This window comes from Phyllobates terribilis, unplaced genomic scaffold (genome assembly GCF_046119375.1).
Source record: "Phyllobates terribilis strain yellow unplaced genomic scaffold, ASM4611937v1 Scaffold_4__5_contigs__length_816908805, whole genome shotgun sequence".
Classification (NCBI taxonomy): Eukaryota; Metazoa; Chordata; class Amphibia; order Anura; family Dendrobatidae; genus Phyllobates; species Phyllobates terribilis.
Genome location: NW_027362764.1, coordinates 646,618,613 through 646,634,757, shown reverse-complemented (window position 1 = coordinate 646,634,757; position 16,145 = coordinate 646,618,613). Strand labels below are relative to the sequence as shown.

General features: G+C 43.9%; 1 protein-coding gene across 2 annotated transcripts in view; it reads right to left on the bottom strand.

Moving 5' to 3' along the window:
• The window catches only part of ARFGEF1 (ARF guanine nucleotide exchange factor 1), a 189,811-nt gene that overhangs the window by 73,020 nt on the left and 100,646 nt on the right, over positions 1-16,145 (bottom strand). For both annotated transcript variants that reach the window (XM_073679428.1, XM_073679429.1), the window contains exons 14-16: positions 10,308-10,509; positions 8,068-8,179; positions 201-406 (exon numbers count right to left, since the gene is read on the bottom strand). In XM_073679428.1, coding sequence (XP_073535529.1) covers positions 201-406; positions 8,068-8,179; positions 10,308-10,509 — 520 coding nt within the window. The remainder of the gene's footprint in view (positions 1-200; positions 407-8,067; positions 8,180-10,307; positions 10,510-16,145) is intronic.

The following is a 16,145-nucleotide window of genomic DNA, read 5'->3' as shown; positions in this document are numbered from 1 at the left end:
ACTATTCACAACTTGTAATTTATGGCCTAGCCACAGAATATTAGGGCCACCTCTGGATCCCACACAGTAAGCAGGATCCCAGACTCGCCTACTGAGGCACGTAATAACATGCTAACTGATCTCCATAGGTGACAGATTACTGACCTGACCTTGTCCTGTAATATCGCTTTGTACCATCTCTAAAGAACAGTGGAGCTTACCCCTGATTGCACTCCAGGTATCGAGCGGCAAACTTCTCCATAAGTCGGTCAATTTTTTGGGCTTCACCAGGAAGGCGGAAGCCTTCCAGAAACATTCTCAGGGCAGACACAAAGTCCTTCCCCAAAAAGTCATGCTGGTCCACATATGCGTACATGACTTCTTTGTTAAATTTATCATTGTCTCCTAGGAACTCTCCAACCTGAGTCTGTAACAGAAAATATTGAGCAAATGAAAAGGTTGGTAAACCGACTCCAAAGCCAGACACACGTTCCTGAAGGAAAGGAGTTATAATGCCTTCAGCAGCATATTCTCCCAAAATATCTGACATCAGAAAACACATGGATGGATTTAGGGAATTCCTATTTAATACTGAATGGTCTTCCAGCCAGGACCTAATCTATTAGTCAGGAAGGAAAGGGGAAATCTTACTATGGAGGCCCTTCCATAGAATCAGATCAATACCGTCAATAAGAACTGTGCAATGTTTCATTAACCCTGCGTTGGCACTGTAAGGAACATGAACAGTTACTACTGAGTTCCCCCACATATTACAGCTCTCTGTGGAGGTTGTCAGGGGCGGAATATGTTGTCATAAGACTATTGGTGGGTGTCCCCCTAAAATGAAAGGGTTTGTCATGGTGGACTACCTCTTAAAGGGAATCTGTCTGCGGGTTTTTGCTATGTAATCTGACAACACCAAGAGGTAGGGATAGAGACCCTGATTCCAGCAATGTATCACCTAGTTTACTGGGTGCCACAGTTGTGACAGAGTCAGAGTTTTCCCTGCGGAAGACGTAGCAGAAGTCAGATGCTGAGCTGTGTATAACACCACACAACAGCTTTCTGTGTACAGTGTATAGTGATAGAGTGCTGCTAATCAGTGCAGGGGGGGGTGGTTGGACCAGGAGGCATGAGGCTAGTTTGTCCTGAAGTGATAATCTCCTGCTGATAAAATGCTGATTGTATTGATAACAGTAAAACACAGGCTTCTAAGTGACAAATCACTGGAATCAGGGTTTCTGCTCCTACATAATGGTGCTCTCAGATTACATAGCAAAAACCTGGCAACAGATTCCCTTTAAAGAGGTCTGACAACCATTAGCAACTTAAAGAGGTTGTTCTACTACTAGGATAACCCCCTCACAATCTGAATGTTTGGCCCCAGTTAAAATAAAAAAGCCTATACTCGCTTCCCATACCGATGCTGTTGCAGCAGTGTCGGCACTCACACTCCCAGGGCTCACGAGAGGTTGTTGTGTCACATGAGCCCTGCGCCCAATCAGCGCTGGGTCACTGTCCCCACCTTCAGACATATAAGTAATCAAGAGGGAGCCAGCAACCGATACATCTGAAGGTGATGGTGGGTGGACCGTGATGCCAGCTCTGATTGGGCGCAGGGCTCACATGACAAACTCACATGAGCCCGGAAATGCGATGGCTGACACAGCTGCAACGGCGCCAACACAGGAGGAGAGTATAGGCCTTTTTATCTTATTGAAGTTAAATGTTCAGAATGAGAATTGGTTGTCCTAGTAGTGGACAATCCCTGTAATGAGTGATAAGTTCTGATCACTTAATCACTGGGGAGCAGGGGTTGGATCAGTGACCGATTTCCAAGTAGAGGGGGGCACTGGTGTCCACAATTTCATTGGAGTGATGGACCCACATGCACAGCACAACTTCATTCATTATCTGACTATTAACAGCAACTTATTACCTATCCTGTGGAAAGATTATAAGATTAAGAGGTCAAAACTTTTAAATATTGAGTAGTAATTTACCCCCCAAAAATAAACTGAAGAAAAGCAAATAAAAAAAAAAAAAAGCAAAATCATATTTGTTCATTTGCAAGATTTTCTGCAAGTTTTAAATTAGTGTTGTAGAAATGTAGCAGAGAAGGAGATGCCGCAGCTCGTAGTTCTCTCCATCATGACTTAGAACATTTGCTGGGTGTGAGGTTGAGCTAATCTGGGTGTGGGGCTTAGATCACCAGGCCTCACTGCTAATGAGAGAACTGAAGGAAAATGCCAAGTTTTTTTTTTTTTTTTTACTTCGAAGCCCAAACAATTCATTGCGTGCTGGAAATCCACGCTAATATACAGTCTTAAAATCTCACTCACTTAATACAGAAAACATCACAAATTTTAGGACGTAGAACAGAAATGTAAATCTGTAACAAGCCCTAAGTCAGTGATTTTTTTTATTTTTTTCCTTATTGACTTGAATGGAGAAAAATACAAACTGGAACATTGGAAACATTTAGAGATATTTCCCAACTATTTCAACCTTTTTGGCTTTGGGGCAGCCCTGGCAAAAAAAAAAAAAATAATAAAGCCTGCGGCAGTGACAAGGGGCATCCTCTATGTCTAGAGGAAAAATAGTTTAATCACAATCACAGATTCATTACTGTAAGAGTAGTGAGACTATAAAATTTTATCCCACGTGATGCTTGATTCACTGCAATTACAGTTTATGGATACTAGATTCTGTGATGGGGCATTGATCCAGGGAATCAGTCTGATTGTCAGATGTGGTGTGTGAGGAGCTGGCCACTTACTAAAGACTATTTTACCAATGCACGTAGAGCGGAATGTACGGCTCTAAGGGATGCAGACTTTTTTTTTTTTTAAGGGAGCACAGGTTCCGTCGATTTTATTATTGTGCTTTATTAGAGATTTGCTTGCTGTGTTTTATTAGTAATTTGTTTGCTTGTCAGTTCAGCCTCAGGAATCAATGCTTCCATTCAGTGATAGTAAGCAGAGGAAGACGTGCTCGTTGTATCTTGGGTATATATAGGGTCAGCCAGGAGGTTGCTAAAGGGAAATGTAAAATAATCAATTCCATTAATCTCGTTAGTGTCTCAGGGGCCTTAAGCCTTTGTTCTCCAAGCCACTAGTCCCATTGTGTGGATGGGGATAGAAAAGTCATGGGAGCAGTCACCACAGGGGGTCTCAAATGCAGTCCCAGATGATGGGCTTCTGGAATTTTCTTCATTCTTTGAGCTAAAAGCAAATGTTTAAGGGGGAGGGTGTGAACACTTAAGCCATTCAGGGGGCTGATCCCAGGGAGAAAGGAAGAAGATACATGTTTTAGTCAGAGTTGGGAGAGTCATGTTGAAGGGAGAGGATCTAGACTGAGGTCCTGGAGCCATGGATGGATGGCCTATGGAATTTGGAGATTGGTTGCCGGCAGGGCTGGACATGTGCTACAATTGTGGGATTGTCGTCTGGAGTTGATGAACTTTCTTAAGGGCTATTGTTGCACGATACATGGGCTTCAGTCATGTTATCTGTCGTCTGGAGGAGTGTGGACTGTGGCTACAGACTATACTGGCGGGAGATACGATATCTAGGGGCCAACCAAAAGTTGGGGGAGACAGTGAGCATTGCCTGGTACAAAGGCAATGGAACTACCGATCCCAGGTTGGGAACTTGAGGACTGAGAGCATTGTATTTTGGCCATTTTACCTGGAATTGTTGTAAAACCATGCATGTAAGGAATGAAATATTGTTGCATCGTTAACCTGCCTAGGTGATTATTACAACCCACAACCTCAGATCATCACATGGAGTCAGGATTTTTTCCTGTAATATGGGGCAATTAGCATACAGTTTTTACCTTTCTCTGGATCAATGTGTTAGGGCAGTGATTTTCAACCAGTGTTCCGCGGCACACTAGTGTGCCGCGACACATGGTCAGGTGCGCCGCGGGGAAAGTTCCCCAAACTATGGTGCCCCCTGTGTTTTGTTTCCCGGCAATGCGCTCGATGCGCAGTCACGCCTTCTTACAATGTAGGAGACGTGTACAATAACACATGCGCAAGCTTTGAACCTCGCGCGACTTAATGACGTCACCGAGGCCGGCGCGTCATCCTGAGAGCGGAGAGACTCTCGCATTTGCCCGCCGCCAAGGTAATGCCCGCCAATAATGCTGACTATATGAGCTTTTGCCTGAGTATATGAACTGTTGGCAGAATACTCAGCATATGAGCTGGTACTTTTAGTACTCCAGCAGTATACTGCATATAACAATGAGAAATGTAAAATGAGAAATACTATAGTCATGAGGCTGGAGTACTACAAGTACCAGCTCATATGCTGAGTATATGAGCTGGCACTTGTACTCTGGCCTCATGGCCATAGTACTTCTCATTGTACCCCTTTATATTGCAGTATATGAGCCACATAATAATCAGCACCATATACTGTGGCGCTGTACAGTGCACATCACCACAGTATATGATGCTGATAATCATGTGCTCATATACGTGGGACTGTATTTATGAGGTTACATGGGATTGAATATATGAGGGGGTTATCCTTTTTTATTTCACTTTTTTAAAATAAATAATTTATTGAAAGGACCTCTGCCAGGCATATTTCACTCTTGAGGGCTAAAAAAGTAGCTCTTGTGGTGGTAAGAAGCTGATTTAAAATCCCCAAGAGTGAACTCCGTGAGAGTTGTATGTATGGAATAATAAATGATATTAGTACCGTTCTTCAGCAGTCATGTCCTGCTTGAATTGACTCTAGTGGCGTAGCACTTGGCAGCCGGCTCTATTCTACTTATAGAGAAAGCTGAGTGCTATGTCACTAGTGTCAATTCAAGCAGGAAATGCAGAGCGTAGTAATATAAGTTATTATCACACACATACAGCTCTCGCGAAGTTCACTCTTGGGGGGTTTAAATCAGCTTCTTGTCACCACGAGAGCTGCTTTTTAAGCCCTCAGGAATGAAATATGCCTAGCAGAGGTCCTTTAAGTGTGGCAGATAATGTAATACTCTTCTATTTTAGTGTGTGGCTGCGCACACTATCTCAGCAGTGATGGAGAAGTATTTGAGAATGGAAAAGGCAAATGCCGAACAGGACCCTGGACACAATTCTAACCCAAATGAAGGCCCTAGTATGAGAGTTCGACAAAATAAAAAAGACAAGACGGTGAGCTCAAGGCAATACAGTGAAAGCTATCTTTCATTTGGATTTACTTCCACTGGGGATGCGACAGCACCAACACCACTGTGCTTGGTGTGTGGTGAGAAGCTTTCCAATAGCGCTATGGTGCCAAGCAAACTTAAACGCCATCTCCAAACGAAACACCCTTCCGTTCAAAATAAACCGATGGAGTATTTTGTACGCTTACGTACAAACAATGAGAAAGGGGCAACTTTTTTGAGAAAAAGCACAAAGGTAAATGAGAGAGTCCTCAAAGCTAGCTACCTTGTTGCTGACCTCATAGGTAAATCAAAAAAGTCCCACACTGTGGCAGAAACATTAATACTACCAGCTTGTAAAGCTATTGTAAATGAGATGCTTGGCCCTGAAGCAGCTAAAGAGATAGCTAAAGTGCCTCTCTCTGATAACACAATTGCCAGACGGATTGATGACTTGTCTGCGGACATTGAAACAGTTGTTTTGGAAAAGGTGCGCATCAGTTAGAAATTTGCCTTGCAACTTGATGAGTCGACGGATATCAGTGGACATTGTCAGTTGTTGGCCAATGTGCGTTTTGTGGATGGTGAAGCCATTAGAGAAAACTTCCTATTTTGCAAGGCACTGACAGAAAAATCAACAGGAGAGGCAATATTTCAAGTCACATCGGAATATCTTGATAAAAGTGGACTTACATGGGAAAACTGCACAGGTGTCTGCACTGATGGAGCCGCAGCCATGGTCGGGCGCATCAAAGGCTTTGTAAGTAGGGTTAAAGAAAGAAACCCAGATGTTCTTGCTACCCACTGTTTCTTGCACCGTGAGGCCCTCGTTGCAAAGACCTTACCAGCAGATCTAGCTCCTGTGTTGGATGATGTTGTGCGCATAGTGAACTTTGTGAAGACGCGACCTTTGAGATGTCGCTTATTTGCGTCTTTGTGTATTGAAATGGGAGCGGAACATAAAATCTTATTGCTCCACACGGAGGTCAGGTGGCTGTCACGCGGCAAAGTGCTGGCCCGTGTGTATGAGTTGCGAGAGGAACTTAAAATATTTCTTACAAACGAGAGGTCCGATTATTCAAAGCTGCTTGCAAGTGATGAGTGGTGTGCAAAGCTGGCATACCTGGCTGATATATTTCAATATCTGAATGAACTAAACAAACGGATGCAAGGTCGAAATGAAAACCTGCTTACAAGCACTGATAAAATGAACGGATTCCGTTTAAAGGTGCAGCTCTGGCAACAACATGTGCAGGGTGGCAACCTTCAGATGTTCCCACTCACCGAGAAACTGCATGATGACAATACTGCTGCAATGTGCGAAGCGATTGGCAGACATTTGAAAACTCTTGAGGAGAAGTTATCGTTCTATTTCTCTTCAGCCTTCACAGAATGCCTTGACTGGGTTAGGGACCCATACAGCTCATTATCCGTTGCTGGAAAGGACATGACTTTAAAGGAGCAAGAGGAACTCGTTGAACTGAAGCAAGATCGCAGTTTAAAGCTAAAGTTTGCTGATCTTCCTTTGGACAGTTTTTGGTTATCTGTTGCCAAGGAGTTCCCCATTCTGGCCAACAAAGCTATTTTGACATTGCTCCCATTTTCAACCACATATCTATGTGAGCTGGGCTTCTCAAGCTTGACTGCAATAAAAACTAAAAACAGGGAGAAACTGAGAACTGTTGAGGAAGAGCTTCGTGTGTGTCTTTCCACCATTCCTGCCAGGATATCCCTTTTGTGTTTATCGAAACAGGCCCAGGTTTCACACTGAGTGAGTAAAATAAATTTAGAATCTATATTATTAACTATATGTATAATATGACTGTTTTAGTATCATTTTGTGCTATTTTGGTTGGTGGTGTGCCCCAGGATTTTCTAAGTATAAAAAGTGTGCCGCGGCTCAAAAAAGGTTGAAAATCACTGTGTTAGGGCATGGGTTGAACTCTGTGGATTTATGTCTATCTTCAACACTATGAAACCAATATAATTTTTTTTTTTTTTTACAAATGACCTAAAAACATACTGTGCCCACTAAATATATATTAAAATACAGTATTCTCCATACATACAAAAAATACACAGTGCACCCCTTGAATATATAGTAGTAATAAACATGTATATATACGCTGTATGCTGTGGAGCCTGTATATTAGTTATATTACAACATTCAGGGGCACAGTGTATATTAATATTTCAAGGGGCATATGGTGTGTGCATCTATATGTATTTATGTATGCATGCATGTATATTCAGGGGACACTGTATACTAGTATATTCAAGGGCAGAGTGTATGCTTATTAATATATTTCAGGGGACACATGTATTACTATATATATTCAGGAAGCAAAGTGAGCGGCGTGAGAGAGAGCATGTGCGAGCACGTGTGTGTGTGAGAGAGAGAGCGTGTCTGAGCACGTGTGTGAGTACGCGAGAGAGAGAGTGTGAGTATACCTATGTGCCACCTGAAAATATTAATAGAAAATGCACCCCCAGAATATAAACTGTACCCCTTGAATATATTATTCTACACGGTGCTCCTTTAATAAATAATATACATTGCGCCCTAAATATATGAAGAAAAATAAATAAAAAAGAAAGAAAGAAACATTCTTCACCTGGCATTGGATGCTTCAGTGCAGCCAAGTATGTTGCCCGCTCTCCTGCAGGACGCTGGTGGCACAATGACGTCGTCGAGCGCGGAGCAGGAGTCTGAATCTGGCTTCTTACAGATTACTGCTTTATTCAGTTGTATCCATACTTTACAGAGGAGGATGCAATGGAATAAATCAGCCGTGCCGAGCTCCTGCCACCATTTTAAGCAAACCCTAGTTTGCTGCTGCACCCGCTTTAGATGACAATGTAGTGGGCTAACACTATCAAAAAAGATATTTTACACCAATTCCAAAACACGTCTGATAGAAAGGAAAGTCTTACAGAATCCAAGCGCTCCTCCTGATGCAGGAACTGGGCGATATCCTCGGGGGTATTACCCAGCATCCCTTGCTCTTGCAAATATTGGATTCCTCTTTTTGGTTTCTTGTTAAATCTGCACAATGAATAACAAAGGAGATGCTCACATCCACACAATGAAGTCAGACTAGGCTGCAAATAACACATTTAACTTCAAAGATCAGGTGCAATCAGTCTGAGACTTAGACAAAATTGGAAGTCAATGTCTCTGAACTGTAAATATCCTGGAACATAAGTAAGAAAACCGAATGTGAAGACAAGCTGTATAGTTCAGCTCCAGAGCAGCGTGCGCTGTGCACTCAGCTAGATGACATTAAATCAAGGGCCTCATTCCAGCCATCAAAGATATTAATCATTGCGAGGCTTTTAGTGCTCGTTTGTCGGCCCGGTCGCAGCTTGTTGCTTGGATACGGCTTAATAGTAAAAACTACCCCCGACCTCCATCCGGAATCTTTTGAAGTAATTTTGTGTAATTCCAAAGTGAGACATCTACAGTACTTTCTATATGTACAAACCGGTTACTCAATAGACTTCACAGATAAAACTTTAGTGAAATTCATCATTACTGTGAGGAACCAGCAACACAGAAGAACATAGAGGTAAACTAATACACGTTATAAAAAATGGTCTGTCCCATAAACACTCAAAAACAAGATGCATATCAGAGAGTATACAGGGCAGAACAGGTGGAGTCACTTTCATCTGGCACCCCAGCACACAGCAGAGGCCTCCTATTCATGATTGGTGGTTTTCCCCCCCAATACTGTGCATAGCCAGAAAGCTGTGAAAATCAAGGACTCCACTGCACTTACACATATCAGGCGTGCTCGCCTCCCCCGCACCAGTTAATTAACAATCATTTCATGAAAAGTACTGCAAGAAATAAAAGTAGTGTTCTGGAGGCGGATGGGTGGTCCCATCTAGATTTTTCAGGAGCACACCACTCCTCAGGCCTTCCTGCTCGTTGGGGAGTGGTGTGCCTCTCATGATTGACAGTTCAGACCAGCAGAATCATTATGTTGCTGTTCAAAAAGCTCTACGCAGAGACAGCTTTACCTCTGCAGCACCTGAAAAGTGCAGAGGCCCTGAAACTTTCCAAATCCAGCAGTTCAGCCAACTTCACAGCAGCACGTGCAAGCAAAGAGCCTGTAAGCGCTACACTCCTTACCTAGGAGACTGGCCACTATTGTTACGCTGCAGCAGTGGCCAATGGACCTAGGCAATGAGCAGTAAACAATAGGACTATAAATCCCATTGTTCTCGTGAACAGAGAACATTGTTAGCAACAAGTATATTTACAAAATTGCTTCTTTTTTTTACAATCACTTTGCAATTTTAGCCTTTTATGATGAGAATAACCCTTTAAGCATTTACATTGTATATTAGTCGAATTGTCACCCAACACATAACAATTCTTTAATTAGAATAAAGAAGCCCCTGTGCCCAGACATACCGGCAGCATGCTTGTTATGGCGCCCCCTATAGTTCTCTGGATTTGGTGTGAGAATGTCCACCTTATATGTCCAGTCTGGATGAGAGGTCAGTAAGCTGCAGCACTCCAGTTGTGACACTACTATTCCTAGCAAACAGGCTTGACAATAACAACGGTTATACTAGAAGCAGCTTCACAACAGTACTGGAAAAATGAAGTTAACACCAGGGGGCGCCATAAAGAGTATGAATACAGAAAACATGATATTGTGGAGTCAATTGATATTTAGATCTAATAAAAGTAAATTAATATTTATTTTCAGACTTTGTCTGCAGTGTACGTTTACCAAATGTGACAGATCTATAGGCCCCCATTTACCACGGAGAGGCCAGAAAAGTGTCCTCTAGGCCACCGCCTGGCTGGTAGAAGAAGACAGAAGTTTCCGCAGTGTGAAAGGAATCAGTAAAAACTTTTTAGGATCTGTTACCAACTAAATTCTGGCATTATACATACGTTAAGAACATGAAGAGCAACTTAATTAAAAACTGCAGTAGTTTATGGCAATAAGAAAAAAGATTAAATATATGTATATCTTCCCTCCCTGGATAAAAGTAGACAGCCCCTAAGTCTGCAGTTCATTCATTGCTAGAAAATTAGATTAAAGGAGGAGATATTTTTCTTTATATTTAGCTGCCAATAAAACGAGCTATTAAGAATCACAGCCAGAAAAGAAAAAAAAGCAGTGAGATCACTTCCAGCCAGTGCCACTCACAAATCTATGCCTTGCTCTATGATTTCTTTCTGTTGTTTCAAGACTTCGAACTGCTCGGGATTATCGGTGCCAGACATCTGGGTGCTGTAGCTGCCGATGCCTGAAGAAGTGGTGGAATCCAAGGAGTTCAGGCTCCCGTATCGATTGATGGTCTCTGGGTGTTTGGTCTCGTTTGTTTCTTGCTCGATGGGTTTCTCCTGGCCTGTTGCATGAAGAGAATAAAATAAATTGCAAGAAAATAGAAAAGGCAAACAACATAATCGCTAGTGAATGCCACAAACAATGTGAAAGGACCGTGACCCTACTTGTGAAGGATCCAAACCGGCTGGATGTTTGGGAGCAGATTGCAAATTACAAGAGACGTTCACAGCAAAGAGTTTTAGGTCATAGAAGTCCCAAGCTAAAACATGCAAAAGCCAGCAAAACCGTACAGTTTTTGGTTGTGTGACCAGGTTACTGTGTAATGCTGGCCTAAGTATAGGACATTAAAATTGTGACATTTTTCCACATTAACTGGAATAAAGGAAGCAAATGGCTCCGAAGAGTCATCAGCTTGGTAGAGAATATATTTGTAGAAAAGATGTATACAGCACCCAAGGTTCAATTAAAAAATATTGCTATTAAATATATTTAAAATCTAACAAAACAAAATAAAAATACATGTGTACAGACTATTGGGCATTTCAAAGCCTTGTCCCTGGGTTCTTAATCATAACTCCACATACTCCAGGACTGGCTGCCCGCTCATTAAACCGTGGATTCTGTCTCCATAGAAAGGAGAGATGGAGCTGAAATCACACTTTTTTTTTTTTAGTGAGAATTTCTTTAAAAACTTTCCATAGTCCCCATAATGTATATACATATGTTATGTAGGGAGCCCCTTGCACTCAGGCAGGCCTTATATATCTTACATGGCTGTCCATTCATGTGAATGGCCTTAACATAGGACTTTAACGATGTGGCTTTCCGGGATTTCAGTGGTAACCAGCCGACTGCCAATAGGTCTCCATTTAGAAAATGTTTAAGCTTGCTGGGTGAAGAAAGCTGCTTCTCTTATCTACATGAAGATTCGGCCACATTTTTATTTAGTCAATGACAATTTTTTTTTATGTCGTTTAATCTTGAATTGTAGTTTTTTTTTTTATTGAACTCTTGCAACTAAGAAATATACGAGTGACTACCAATCGATAGACAATAGAAAATCAGCAAGGTAGAGCGTCATATAAAATATAACTTTTAATAAGATATTTCTAAAAAAAAAAAGCCCTTAGGCTAAAAACCACAGGAACAGACCACACACCACATAAAATGACACAAACAAAAAGCGAAAGAGCTCTCAGGGTCCAATCACATAAAATATACGGAGACAAGGTGTGATCGCTCTCAATACCTCTTACTACACCAATTCTTGTCATATAACTCAACTCCACAAACACAAAGTAAAAGGAACAGTCTCACTGTGCGTCCAGGTGCTGAGCCTCACTAATGGGTTCCAGGTCCGATCCCTATGCTGATTAGGTATAAATGTGAATCCTGAAGGGGCTGTGGAGGGAGGAGGGGCGATCTCCAAAAAGCCACACAATACTCCACCAAAAGGAACTCCCAAGATCACATAGGTAGTGTTGAGCATTCCGATACTGAAATATCGGGTATCGGCCGATATTCGCGGTATCGGAATTCCGATACTTTTAGAATATCGGATACCGGAATCTGAAGTTTCCATAATGCCTGTGCGCTGCAGTGTCTCTGAAGGATGACAAGCTGGATGGCAGTGCTCAGCTGCGATCCAGCCTGTCATCAGAATGCCATCCCAGCGTGAGAGAATTCTCCTGATTGTTCAAAAGCCGGCGGGCGGTAAAAAGCCGCCGGCTTTTAAACAATCACACAGCCCCATACTGCTTCCCCGCAGCCTCCCACCCCGATCCTCCGCTTCCCCCATCCTCATCGTAAGTTAGGACCGGGCGGGGAGCGCAGCACCAAGGAGCGGGGAGCGAAAGACCCGGGCGGGGAAGCCGGCAGTGAAAAGACTTCACCGCCGGCTTTCCCGTTCTGTGCTGCGCTTTCCCGCCAGTTATTTCAAATGAACAGTTGAGGTATCAGGTGATGCCGATCAGCTGTTCATTTGAAGTAGACGCGGTGCCCTCAGAGGGTTCATGTGAGTTCATGCTTGACTGCATGAACTCACATGAACTTTCCCACGGCCACACAGGTCAGCCTCACCTCCCAGACCATCAGACCGGTCATGATTGGTGTGTGCGCGGTATCTGTGCGATGTCTGCGAGTGTGTGCGATGTCTGTGGGTGTCTGCGTGCAGGCAGACATAGGCCGATGTGACACTACTACTCCCATCGGCCTATGTCTGTCCCCCGTCCACTCGTGCCAGCAGGATCAGCTTGATGGGAGCAGTAGTTCCCATCAGCCTGATCCTGCTATTTAAACTGCCTCATGTGTTATTTTTGCCCCTATAAGTGTTTTATTTTTTAGGCCCCCATATACATTTGTTTTTGGTCCCCAATAAATTTTAAATACATGTCATTGGTGGCCAGTGGTTACCTAAAATAAATTAGTTAATACATTACCTGTCCCCGCCGATCGCCACCTAAAATAAAGTAAAAAATAAAAAACTACACCTATACTCACCTAGACACCTAATTCCCCGAAGCCATCGATCTCCTGTAATAAAATATAAAATAATAAACCACAACCTTATCCTTACCCCTCCGTATTAGTCCACGAGTGTCCCACGAAGATCTCCAGTTTAGAGCAGCCACATAGAATGTGACCGCTCTGAACAGCTGCCGCCGCTAGAATGACGGGGCCGTAAAGCGTCCCCGTCATTGCATAAGCGGGTTCGCCGGAGTTCAGGCAGCCCTGCTCCGGTTAGCTCCTTTACGGCCCTGCTGTACCGTGAGAAATTCCCACGGTACAGCAGTGCCGTAAAGGAGGTCTCCGGAGCTGCGCTGACTGAATGCACTCCGGTGACCTCAGTCAGTGGCTCCCGCTGCCGGGAGCGGACGTGTTCCCGGCAGTGTGAGCTTACAGCAGCCATGCACAGCTGTCACCATCTCCAGATGTGACAGCTGTGCATGGGAGATCAGAGCAGGAACGTGGACAGGTAACTATTTTTTTTTAGTAAACTAAGAATTAAATAAAATGGTGTGTTTTATTTCAAATAAATTATTTTTTTCGGGGTGTAGTGTGTGTTTTTTCTTTTTAACACTTTGTAGGTTAGTAATGGGGGTGGTCTTATAGACGCCCATCATTACTAACCTGGGCTTCATGGCAGCTGGCGCTGACATGAACCCCACCACTATTACCCCCTGCCACCGCACCAGGGCAGCGTGGAAGAGCGAGGCTAAGTGCCAGAATTGGCGCATCCTATGGATGTGCCATTTCTGGGGCGGCTGACGGCTGGTGTTTCTAGCCTGGGAGAGGGCCAATATTCATGGCACCCTTCCTGGGCTATTAATATCAGCCTCCAGCTGTCTGCCTAGCCTTTGCTAGCTATTAAAATATGGGGGACCCCACGTCATTTTTTTGGCGGGGGTCTCCCATTTTAATAGCTAGTAAAGGCTAAGTATTCAGCTGGGGGCTGATATTAGCAACCTGGGAAGCTCTGTGGGTATTACCCCCTTCCCAGGCTTCAAACATCTGCCCCAGCCGTCTGCTTAACCTCCGCTAGAGACTAAAATTATGGGGGATCCCACGCCAATTTTTTTTTTTATAAATCCTTTATTTTAACACTAAATGACACTTGAGGGGTTAATAAAGATGCAGTCCCTAAATTATTATTTATTTTTTAATTATTTTTTCCCAAAAATTTTGACGTGGGCTTTGCCATATTTTTGTATGCCAGCCAGGTACAGCATCCAGGAACGGGCTGCCCCCAACTCCCAGCTGCCTATTTGTACCTGGCTGTACACAACAATATAGGGAAGCCCTTTTTTTTTATTATTATTTCATGAATTTCATGAAATAAGTAAAAAAAAAAAAAATACGTGGGGCTTCGACCTATTTTTGTGTCCAGCCAGGTACAACTAAGCAGCTGGGGGCTGGAATCCACAGCGCAGGGTGGCCCAAGCTTTGTGGGCCCCCCCTGCTGCGAACTGCAGTCCGCAGCCACCCCAGAAAATGGCGCGTTCATAGAAGCGTCATCTTCTGGCGCTGTATCCAGCTCATCCAGGGCCCTGGTGCGGTGGCTCACTGGGTAATAAAAGGGTTAGGGCCAGCTTTGTATTATCCGCTGGCCCTAAGCCCGAAATTCATGGGGTCACGCCAATATTAGACATGACCGCCATGAATTTCTAGTAAAGTATTTAAAAAAAACACAACACCCAGAATAAAGTCCTTTAATTGAAATAAACACACAATTCTTTAATGTTCTAAATTAAACCATACTTACCGTCACGCCCATTCCAGCTGAAGCCAACGATCTCCTGCAATAAAAGTAAAATAATAAAGCAACATCATCCTTACCTTTCCATGGTTCCCAGGACAGCTTCAGCTCTGCTACATCGAGATGACAGGCTGGATCGCAGCAGAAAGCTGCCATCCAGCCTGTCATCCCGCAGACACTGAGAAGCACAGGCATGCTTGCACTCCTCAGTGTCTGGCTGTGATGGCATCCAGATGAGCCGACAATGAACTCAGCTCACCTCATGCACGTCACTGACAGAGTGGGAGAATTCTCCTGCGCATGCGGTGAGCGTGAGAGACTCGGCTCATCTGGATGCCGTCACAGCCTGACACTGAGGAGCGCAAGCATGCCTGTGCTTCTCAGTGTCTGCGGGATGACAGGCTGGATGGCAGCTTTCTGCTGCGATCCAGCCTGTCATCTCGATGTAGCAGAGCTGGAGCTGTCCTGTGAACCATGGAAAGGTAAGGATGATGTTGGTTTTTTATTATTTTTCTTTTATTGCAGGAGATTATTGGCTTCAGCTGGAATGGGCGTGATGGTAAGTATGGTTTAATTTAGAACAATAAAGAATTGTGTGTTTATTTCAATTAAAGGACTTTATTCTGGGTGTTTGTGTTTTTTTTAAATACTCTACTAGAAATTCATGGCGGTCATGTCTAATATTGGCGTGACCCCATGAATTTCAGGCTTAGGGCCAGCTGATAATACCAAGCTGGCCCTAACCCCTTTATTACCCAGTGAGCCACCGCACCAGGGCCCTGGATGAGTTGGGTACAGCGCCAGAAGATGGCGCTTCTATGAACGCGCCATTTTCCGGGGTGGCTGAGGACTGCAATTTGCAGCGGGGGGGGGGCAGAAAGCTCGGGCCTCCCTGCGCTGCAGATTCCAGCCCCCAGCTGCCTAGTTGTACCTGGCTGGACACAAAAATAGGGAGAAGCCCCACGTATTTTTTTTTTTTAATTATTTCATGAAATTCATGAAATAATAAAGAAAAAAGGGCTTCCCTATATTGTTGTGTCCAACCAGGTACAAATAGGCAGCTGGTGGTTAGGGGGCAGCCCGTTCCTGCCTGCTGTACCTGGCTGGACACAAATATAGTGCGAAGCCCCACGTCATTTTTTTAAAATTATTTCAGGAAATTCATGAAATAATTTAAAAAAAAATACGTGGGGCTTCGCCCCATTTTTGTGTCCAGCCAGGTACAACTAGGCAGCTGGGGGCTGGAATCTGCAGCGCAGGGAGGCCCAAGCTTTCTGGGCCCCACCGGCTACAAATTGCAGTCCGCAGCCACCCCGGAAAATGGCGCGTTCATAGAAGCGCCATCTTCTGGCGCTGTACCCAACTCATCCAGGGCCCTGGTGCGGTGGCACACTGGGTAATAAAGGGGTTAGGGCCAGCTTGGTATTATCAGCTGGCCCTAA